Source organism: Uloborus diversus, chromosome 9 (genome assembly GCF_026930045.1).
Source record: "Uloborus diversus isolate 005 chromosome 9, Udiv.v.3.1, whole genome shotgun sequence".
In the NCBI taxonomy this organism is placed as follows: Eukaryota; Metazoa; Arthropoda; class Arachnida; order Araneae; family Uloboridae; genus Uloborus; species Uloborus diversus.
In genome coordinates this window covers 79,025,482-79,036,630 of record NC_072739.1, presented here as the reverse complement: position 1 = coordinate 79,036,630, position 11,149 = coordinate 79,025,482, and the positions used below count along the sequence as shown (strand labels likewise).

Here is an 11,149-nt window from a genome sequence, read left to right as displayed (position 1 = left end):
ATGAAAAAGAAATATTTTTTAAGCTATAGTAAAAAAATAAAGATTTCTTTTTGAAGTCGTGATTGTAGTATGCTAATTACTTTTACTTTTTCTTGGCACTATAAGTCAGTACTAATCAGTAGTGTAAATAGAGAAGACTCTTTGTCCATAGGGTTGTTTATTTTACATAGCATGAACTGCGTGAAAGGAAAATATTCAGCTTACTTAAACAACTCTATAGGAAGTTCGAGACCAGACACAATTTTGTCTTCAGAACTCTTCATGGAAAAACTACATATTGTGCGAAAAAACTTTTAAGTTCGGTAATTTTGTCTGTTATGTGTACAGATTTATTAAAATATTTAATGGTTTTTAATATTAAAATGTCAAAAACCAAAACTAGCAGTAAATCGAACTTCCGATAAGTCGAAGTTTTTCCTTGGTCCCTTTAGATTCGAGTTATCGCAAATTGACTGTATTTAGTATCATGTTTCATTTTTTATCAATATTTGTGTGTTATTGTTTAAATAACAGTCAACAAAAATCTCAGGAATATTCAAAATATTCTTTTTATTTCAAGAAATATAAGCAATTTCACAAAAATATTGCGCTTTAAAACAGCAAACTTTAATGCCCATTTTCTGTCATGTACGAAGCTAAATTTGAGCAAGGTAAAAACAAAGGCATAAAGTTTCTAATAACGTATTTCTGTATTCCGATAACAATCTCAATATTTATATCTTAACTATGAATCTGCATATGCTTCAAAAAATGATATCTTTTCTTAAACTCCTTCTTGCAGTCCTCACAGCGGTAAATACATTTGGATACGTTATGTGTCGCCATATGTGCATTTAATTGTCCAACAGTTTTGAATGTTTTTTTACAGGTATTGCACGAGTGAAGTGGTTTTATGGAATGATCGATAGTGCTAGCGTCAATAGATTGATAATTTTGTGTGGTACCTTCATTGACAAACAATGAATTTAAAGTGTTTTTGTTGGCAATATTCAGCACTAGATCATTCTCTGTGTTACCTTCAATAGTAAGAGTTTGTGAATCTAAAATCTCACCAGTTTGAAGTACCTCAATATTGTTACTGGTTATGTTTTCAATATTCTGGTTGTCTGGTTGTGTTTGAGGATTTATTGCAAACCCCAATTGGTGGATTACCATAGGATTTAAAGTAAAGGTGCCCGAAGTGACGGGGATTCCTGAAGTTGGAGTAGTGATATTTAATATCTGTTGAGGCTGACTGGTATCTACTATTTTCTGGTTATTTAATTGCTCAGAAAGGCTTTGGCTCAGTGTAATATTTATATTGATATTGCCAAGTTGTTGTAGCATGGCAGAATCAATCTGAATCGGCTTTGGCAACAGGGGGTGTTCTATCGTTGTAATCTGAATGTTTTGGCCAACAACTGGAGACGTAAGCTGTAACTGGATGTCTTCTTGGCTGATTTGAGGGATTTGTATTTCAGTATTTGCTTCCGACTGGGTGACGACGGTCCCAGATTGAGTCACAATGACATCTTCTGAGAGTGTTACAGAAGGTAAAATTTCCACTTGTTGAAATGATCCTTTTTCCATAACTGCAGAGTCGCTTTTGAATTGCCTTTTCCGCTGCTTGCGACCGGGATTAAAGTGAGAGATCATGTGACTTTTACGATGACCAGAAGTACGAAAGAATAAATCACAGTGAGGACATTGAAATGGTCGAGCACCTGGAGGAAAAGAGAAGTCAATGTTATTAGACATACAAAGTTTGCTAAAGATATCAATCTGAAATTAGCATTTAATGCAATTTTATTTTATTTTTTTTCTTTAAAATTTGACATAAGATATTTAATTTTTTTGTACTAAAATTTGGTCTTATGTCTTGAATCAACATCAATTCAATTGGGGGGTTGTCCATACTGATGTCACTTTTTCCAGCATTTTTGATCCCCCTCTGTTCTTTGTCACAAATTGTCACACTTCACCTTACTCTTCCCCCTCCTCTCTTCTAGTCACGTATCACGCTTTTTTTCGTTAACATATTTTTTAATAAAAATGTATTAACAAAAACAGTTTTATTTTAAAAATGCGTGATGTCATACTTGTTAAACTTCACCCTTGTCACAACTTCACGAATCCTCCTCTTCCTCAAAGTGGGACATCATTTGTAGACAACCCTTCAATTCAACAAGTATGATATTCAACAAGTAAAAATGCAATCACAATTGTGTTATACATCAGTATTGTGCCTGCCAACTCTTCCTATTCTTGAAAGAAGTTTTGGAATTATTTTTAGCTTATTTTCTGGTCATGAAACAAAATCTTCTCTGTTTGAATCCTTTCCTAATTTTTATTCTTATTTTGGCAAACAATTAGAAATGTTGAAATGAATAATAAAACAAAAATATTATGAACTAAACTACGCATTGAAACATATCAGCTCAAATGGGAAATTTTGCACATTAAGTTTTTGTACAAAGTTACCAATAATACAGTCAACTCTTGATTACTTGAACTCCCAAGGGACCAGCTAAAACCATGTTATTGGTAGTTCAAGCTATGGAAAGTTTCCACAACTTTCTCAAGAGTTTGGGACCCAAAGAAAACTTTGAGATAAAGGAATATTTGAGTGATTGAGACTCGACTGTATTTGATAACTGCAATAAAAATTGCATTAGTATACAGGGCATGTAGCTATTGTTATTGGTTTGTTTTATGCAAATCTAAACTAGGAAAACTATATGCTGAAAAAGAGAATCTTTCTATTCTAGATCTTTTAAATCATTTTATGTATTGAAATTTGCAATCTTTTTGCATCCCTAGTAGGAATTCAAATTTGTGTAAGAAGTTTATTCCCAAACTTTGAGCTGTGTTTTTTTGTAGTAAATCGCTCAAATTGCATGCAAGTAAAGTGCGACCGCGAAACTGTGGCACCTGTCATTCATCCATGAAGTAAGTAGAAATGAGTCTATTAACTTAGTATGGGTTGAGAAGGAACAGAGAACGTTTGCCATATTTACGGGTTGGCGACACCTTTTACATTAATGATTCAACAATCAACACCTTTTATAGAAGAGGATGTAATTCTACATCTGTTATATCAGATTATGAAAGACATTTTTTATATTTTGAAAAGAAAGAACGCCTGCTATCTTTAAAAGTTTTGGGAGCTTTAGGTAATTTTTTCTCCCAAACAAGTTTAAAAAAAGTAACTACACTTTTACAGGCAGGCTACCATATTATATTATTGAAATCTTTGTTGTATTGTAAAACAATTTATTAGAGAATTGGCAACAAACTGATTGTCATCAAAAATATGCCAATCTACTTTGATTTTCAGCAAATTTCATAGAATACACTGAAAAAAGAACCAATCAATAGAGTGATATAATCGAAGATGGCAGAGAAAAACAACATTGTTCATAAATTGACTCTATGAAGTCAGAAAAGAGGCAACAGAATAGTGAACTATTTGAAAGTTATTTTGGAAATTTATTTTAATTGAGATTGCAGTAAATATCTTAAATGATAGAATTTATTTCAATTTATTGTTCGCTGGTTGAGGACTGTTGGTTACCATCAATTATTATTATGAAGAATAACCTACATAATTTTGACAATCAATGCTTGGCAGTTTTAGAACGAGTTGAGTACACTTCAATTTTGGCTTTTCTAAAAAAAAAAAAAGACTATCCCTGACCATCTTAGACAGTTAGTATTGGAAGTCATCAGTAAAATCCTTAGTAACGCCATAAAAATTTATACAGGTGGCAGCAAACTGAACAATCAGGCTGGTAGTGGCATATACATTGAGAAACCGGGAGGAAATACAAATACAAATACAAATACAAATGTGACGACCAGCAACAGGCACTGGGCCCAGCTAGGCTGGTCCTAGTCAATTAATTAGTCCCCAATGAAGATCAATGGCCCTCTTAAAGCTATCCACTCCCTTGCTCATTACCACCTCTTCCGGTAAGCTATTCCAAGTGCCCACGACCCTGCTAAAGTAGTAGTTTTTCCTGATTTCCAAGTTAGCCTGAGATTTAAATAGCTTAAAACAATGACCCCTTGTCCTGCTTTCCCCGCAAAAATTTAATCCATTTACATCTTTCATTTTGATAAATTTAAATAACTGAATCATGTCCCCTCTGACTCTCCTTTGCTCCAGGCTATACATGTTAAGCCTATTAAGTCTGGTATCATAATCTAAATCTGAGAGTCCCCTTACTAATTTAGTTACCCTTCTTTGAACCCTTTCCAATACAAAAATATCTTTCTTCAGATAAGGCGACCAAAACTGAACAGCATACTCCAAATGAGGTCTTACTAAACTCCTATATAAAGGCAGAAGAACTTTCTTAGATTTGTTTGAAATAGATCTATTGATGAACCCAAGCATTTTGTTGGCTTTGTTACTAGCAATACTGCACTGTTGACTAAACTTGAAGTCCTGATTTATAAAGACACCCAGATCCATAACATTTTCTGCCTGATTTATGACTGAACCCTGTAAACGATATCTCATACGCTTATTTCCATGACCTAAGTGTAGCACTTGACATTTCCCTACATTAACTGCCATACCCCATTTATCTGCCCACTTAGTAATATGATCTAAATCCTCTTGCAGCTGTTTTACTTGTTCTTCATTTTCGACAATCCCCATAACTTTTACATCGTCAGCAAAACAATTCATGCATCCAGAAATATTATCATTGATGTCATTCATAAATATAATAAACAAAAGAGGCCCTAAAACTGATCCCTGAGGAACCCCACTTAAAACATCACTCCAATTAGAATGATTTCCTCTCACAACTACTCTTTGCTTCCTACCAGTAAGCCAATTTCTAACCCAAAGTAAAGTTTTTCCTCCTATTCCAATGTCAGCTAACTTGCTGAGAAGAGCAACATGCGGTACCTTGTCAAAAGCTTTTTGAAAATCAATATAAACAACATCCACACATTTTTTGTTATCTAAAGCTGAGGTAACCTTGTCGTAGAAATGCAATAAATTAGTAGTACAGGATTTACCTTTCCTGAAACCATACTGCAAACTAGTCAACAGACTATTAGTCTCTAAGAACATCATGATCTTAATTTTGATCAAAGTTTCGAAAATCTTACAAATCACCGAAGTCAAACTTACAGGTCTATAATTCCCAGCAATACCTTTAGACCCCTTCTTGAAGAGTGGCATTATGTTAGCCAGCTTCCAGTCCTCTGGCACCGTCCCCGAGTTATAAGAAGCATTGAAAATATTCAAAATAACATCCACTAATTCCTCTGCACATTCAACTAAAATTTTTGGATAAATATTATCTGGTCCCGGAGCTTTAGTTGCTTTAATCTTTTTCAAATGAAATAAAACCTTCTCCCTGGAAAATACAACATCCTCAAGCTGTATAATAGCTTGTGTCTTGTTAGTGTCAACTGTTGAGATACAGTTATCGTTAAACACACTGGAAAAAAAGTTATTTAGAACATTTGCAATATCCCTATCGTTTTGGATTAAATTTCCATGCTCATCAACCAAAGGCCCAATTTGACTGTTTCGAGCTTTCCCAGAATTAGCGTAAGCAAAAAACCTCTTAGGGTTCCCATCAATGTCATCTGCCAGCCTTTGCTCCAATTCCCTTTTCTGAATCCGTACCAAATACTTAAAATTTCGCCTTGCCTTACCATACTGGAGCCTTTCCGCACTCTGACCAGTTACTTTAAACTTACGAAAAGTGGCTTGCTTATAATTAAGAGCTTCTTTAGTCTCCCTGGAGAACCACATGGGCCAAATTTTGGTACTAACACCTTTTCTCCTAAATGGAACATAGTCCCCAACGGTTTTAGCAAGTTTATCCTTAAATTCCGTCCACTGCTGATCTACGTCGCTATTTTCCAACCCTGACGAAAAAACCTCTTTCAACCTCTGCCTAAGTGCAACAAAATCGGTGTTTCTGAAATTGGGCACAAACCTAAAATTATCATCTTTGCACACTTCAAATTTAACCCGGAACCTAATGCTGTTATGATCACTATCTCCAATATGCTCCCCTACACTCAACCCCTGAACAAAACTACCTATGTCACAAAAAACTAGATCCAAAATGGCCTCCTCTCGAGTTCCCTGAGTTACAACTTGATCTAAGAAACAGTCACCAATTACTTTTAAAAATTCCTCTTCTTTGCCATTACCAGGATAAAAATTATTCCAATCAATACCCGGAAAATTGAAATCCCCCATTATGATAACGGATCCCTTACTGGACATGTCACTAATAATACGGTACATCTGTTCATCTTGTCCCTGGTTTGAATTAGGTGGCCTATAAATGTTTCCAAAGCGTAGCTTTATGCCCTTACTGCTCATCAACTCCAGCCAAACCATATCAATATCAGTAGGCTTATCATTTATGACCAATTCATTGCAAATAAAATTGTCTCTAACATAAAATAAAACCCCACCACCTCTTTTACCTACTCTATCCTGTCTGAATAAATTATACCCAGCAATATGTAATAACTCTGCATCAGATTCGGTAGCCCATGTCTCTGTAATTCCGATAACATCCAACTTCTCATCCATAACTATGCTTTTCAATTCATCCATCTTGTTCCTAATACTGCGAGCATTGGTATAGAAAACTTTAAGCATGCCTAAGTTGCTTTTATTTAACACCCTGAAATTTCCTAAATTACAATTGTTAACATTACTACTCTTGTTTGTCACTTTATTTCCATTTCTAGCAATACCCAAAAACATATCATTCTCTCGATACCTGGTGCTTGAACCATGCCCCCCATTCCAACTTAGTTTTTTGACTCCAAAGCCCTTAAAATTAATCCACTAACCATTTTGACCCCTGTAGAGCTCAGATGCAGGCCATCCCTAGCAATCCAATCCCGTTTACAATGACTCCATACATCAATGAACCCGATACTGCGCTTTTCGCAAATTGACTTCAGTAGCAAGTTCATACACCTCGCACGTTGATTTAGCCAGCTCCTATGCACTCCATACCTGGGAAGCAAACCAACCACTTGGACATTTGTCGAAAAGCTGGTTGCTTTATCCAACAGGGATTCCCATTCCCTAGAAAACTCCTCATTTTTACTGTGGCCTACATCATTTGTTCCCACCCACAAAGTAACCATGTCCTCCTTATTCAATACTCCCTTCTTTTCAGCAACCATATTAACGTCTTTTACCCGAGCCCCTGGTAAACAACACCTAGCCACCTTACGCTTTACTCTCCCAACTGTGTTACCCACCTCCCTTACCATAGAGTCCCCCAAAATTACACCCTTAGTTTCCCAATCTAACTCCTCATTTGAAACTTCCCCCTGAATCTCTGGAACATTTATACCCTCTACAACTGGCTTACACCCTAATGCTAACTGGGCTTCCAAAACTAGCATCTTAAGTCTTAAGTCTGAGAGTTCAGCACATTTAGTGCAAATATAATCCTCTTCAAAAACAGACTCATTTTCCCCCTTATACAGGCAGAACATATGACATAGATCACAAGAGATCCACCTGTCCCCCTTCCCACTCTTTACCTCTTTCATAATGCATATAACACCCATTTCTACTCAGTGAATATGTTCCAAAAGGCAAAACAGTAAGATAAAAATGCAAAAAAACACAGAATAAATACTAAAAACAGCAGTAAATAAACAGAGTTGCTACACCCAATAAAGCACACAAGATCAAAAACCAGGAGATCACCACATGTTAGGCTTAGCTCCAAAAAATGCAAAAACACTTCAAGAATACAATAACAGCAAAAATGAGCCCCCAAAACACAATAAAACTAAATTACATGATAAAGTGAAGTAAAAAAACCTAAAACTAGACAGTAATAATGCAAAATTATAGTAAAAAAACACTTATCAAATTAGCAGCAAAAAACACTCCCTGCATCACAGGCGCCCTCTAGTGGCGCCTGTGCCACTAGAGGGCCCTCTATTGCCTCCGTAATCCTGACTTTTCTTCAGTTTTCAAAAGTGAACTTGTTGCAATTAAACATGCCCTTGAAACAGTTCTCAATGAATGCGACTTTGGTGATCTCTGGATTCTCTCTGATATCAGAAGTTCTCTTCAACACCTAGATAATTGGATTATTGTTGGAGACAAAACTAGCATCTCTATTCTCCATAAACTTAAACAAATATCAGTCCCATGATGTCCATTTCCAGTGGATTCTGTCCCATGTGGACATTATGGGTAAGATCTCTTGGACAGAGGGGGTTGTAGTACTACTTCACCAGGGCTAGAAAAAATCTTTTAAAATTTGCCCTACAGGGCATGTTTGTCTAAAGAATACATGCCCAAATAAAATTTGTACAAGACCAGTGTTTTTTTTTTTTTTGATAAATTAATCACACAATGAATTACTTTAACAGCTTTTTATCTGAATCAAGAATTATTTCAATATAAAACATTTAAAAGTTTTTATAAATAGTACACAATAAGTCGTCCTTGAAATTACCAATAATTAAAAAGTTATAATAATTTCATGCCCACTCGGGCATGTTAAGGGTAAAAGATCCATGTCCAATAGGAATTTTTACATGCCCTGGCCATGTCGGGCAATATAATTTTCGAGCCCTGTCAGTTATCTCCACAGCTCTCACCTACTCTGAACATCAGGCGAGGGTAAATTCTGAAATTTCTAGAGAATGGAAGATACCGCCCCGCTATCACTGGTACAGAAGTAAACAACCCAGATCTTCCTTCTCTCTAGAGTGCAACAGAGCCTCCCAAACTGCTATCTCAAGATTGAAAAGCTGTCACATTAAAAGTATCTTCTTTTGTGAAGGAGAGAAGGTTTTTACTCTTTGTACAAAATGCCAAACTCAGCGGGCATCTACTGAACATATCATGAGCTGCTTAGGACTTGTAGGGGAAGATCTTTACTCCTCTCCCCTCCTGGTATTGGATTTCTTAAGGGTCAATGATCTTATGGACCTTGTCTCAATCTATCAGATGGTTTGAGGATAAGACAATAACAACAGAATGAGTTGAAATACAAAATGTACTCCTAACACATTTTTGTGATCTGATTATTTATAGTTGAAATGTTGTTGTGGCAATAACTGCAATTAGTTGGAAAAAGTTAAAATTACACAATTTATGTTCTTTATTGCAGCTCTACTTTCGCTATTCTGGTCTTCAATTTTTCTCTACGTATTACACCTTCATAAAAATTGTTTCTTCTGAAATAAGTGATACCTTCTAACAGCTGGACTTTAGTACAGTATACATAAAAAAGGTGAATTGGCAAAATTATTTGGCGAACTCTGTTTTATTTTTATGTTGTATTTATTCATTACAGGCCTCTTTGCCAGACTACTATGGTCCCTCCTGTTTTGGTCAATAGCAGAGTTCAATCCAGGTTTTTACCTTTAGGTCCGCATATTGTGAAAAAAAAGAATTGTTTTTTTCTTTTTATGAAAAAAATCCTGTCATGTCGTATACAGCATGTTTAGCTATCAGACTTCCCTGGGAGTGACTTGGAAGCTCGAGGGCTTTTTTTACTGATGTTTTGCTGGTAGACAAATAGATTGAGCTTTAAAAGCAATGAATGAACTGTTTTTGCAAATGATATTCTGTGAAAGGTCTAATTTTAAGGTATGAAATTTTGTGAAGTACCGCTTTCATGATATAGAATTTTATGAAAGGGCCGCTTTTACAAAAAAGAATTTTGTGGAGAGGCCACTTTTACAATAAAGAATTTTGCGAAGAGAAGCAGACCCAATTTGCCTTTGAATGAACCCCTGAATAGGCAAACAAAAATAAGTTTCAATCATATATTTTTTCCACCTTGGACCCCTTTGCAAACAAGGTCTTATTTCAACAATGCCCTGTGGCACCTCCCATATATGGTCCATGGTAGTATTTCTGAAGAGAAAATAAATCAAATTTCAAGAATACAAATCTATTTCAATTTTTCACAAAATTTAATTCACATACAGGGTTTTTTATTTGTGAGGTTACTTTTCAACAACGAGCAAAATCTAGGAATTCTGCCAGAAGGGATGGCAAATTAAAAACAAAAATAATATGGTTTTCTTAAATAAATAAGATGTGTATAATCTAAGGATAAAGAAGTCACATCTTAGTAAGAGGCGAGTCTGCGGAGTTGCACATCTGGCAGTGGTCACCATATTTCCCACTGCAGAGCACTCCGTGGGTCAACCAGTACCGATCAACCAAGGGTTGATTGGTACTGGGAGGCGAGAGGTCAAACGAGATAATGACTTTTTCTCCTGTTCTTTGTTTTTAGTTATGTTTGTCTTTTATCAATCTGTCAAGTTCTCTGCCATTTGAAATAAAATAATATAAGGACAGTTAAAACTCTAGCATAGACATTAAAATGGTTTTTTGTTAGACAGAACATTACCTGTGTGCAGTCTCATATGAACTTTTAAGCTGCCTTTAGTAGCAAAGCGGGAACAGCACACTTGGCAAGTGAAATTCTTCTCCCCTGAGTGTGTCTTTATATGACTGTCCAGAGTTGATTTCACGGTGAAGGATTTACCACAACTTTCACAAGAGAAGGGCTTCTCTCCAGTGTGTATCCTCATGTGGCGCACAAGATCACTCGGTTTCTTGAAACTCTTTGGACACCTCGTGCAACTGTGTAGAGGCTTAGGTGTGAATTCATTTCTTCCAGTTGAAAGAGGTTCTTTTTCCTATGAATAATTATGCAAGTTACGTTAAAGATGAATTGAATAAGAAAATTGAAGATTCATTATAACACGTTGACTGCCAACTATGAGATAACTTGTACTGGGCTGGAGGGAAAATTCTGTCGTCTTTTAAAAAAAAGGAAAGTTCTGTTGTATTTTAAAGAAAATATTTGAATTCATTTATAAAAATATGTGTTTTATATTAATCAATTATATATGCTCCATTATTTGTTACAACATGTTGCCTTCTTTCAGAACCTGTGAGTTCCTGTTTCGTAGAAGTTCTCGTCCTTGGAGTTAAAATAGTCAGCAACTGCCTTAGAAACACTTTCAAAAGACTTGAATTTTTTTCCCATTAGATAATTTTGCAGAGATCTGAACAGGTAATAATCAGATGGTGCAATGTCAAGTTAATACGGTGGGTGACTAAAGACTTCCCATTCTAACCCATTCAGTTTATGTTGTGTCACCATTGCAGTAT

At 35.6% G+C, this 11,149-nt stretch overlaps 1 protein-coding gene across 1 annotated transcript in view; it reads right to left on the bottom strand.

Moving 5' to 3' along the window:
- Positions 1 to 532: 532 nt before the first annotated feature.
- LOC129229433 (zinc finger protein 236-like) overlaps positions 533 to 11,149 on the bottom strand; it is a 62,641-nt gene continuing 52,024 nt past the window's right edge. Inside the window, exons 13-14 of the mRNA XM_054863740.1 lie at positions 10,380 to 10,671; positions 533 to 1,703 (exon numbers count right to left, since the gene is read on the bottom strand). Of these exons, the coding sequence (XP_054719715.1) occupies positions 721 to 1,703; positions 10,380 to 10,671 (1,275 nt within the window). The 3' untranslated portion in view covers positions 533 to 720. The remainder of the gene's footprint in view (positions 1,704 to 10,379; positions 10,672 to 11,149) is intronic.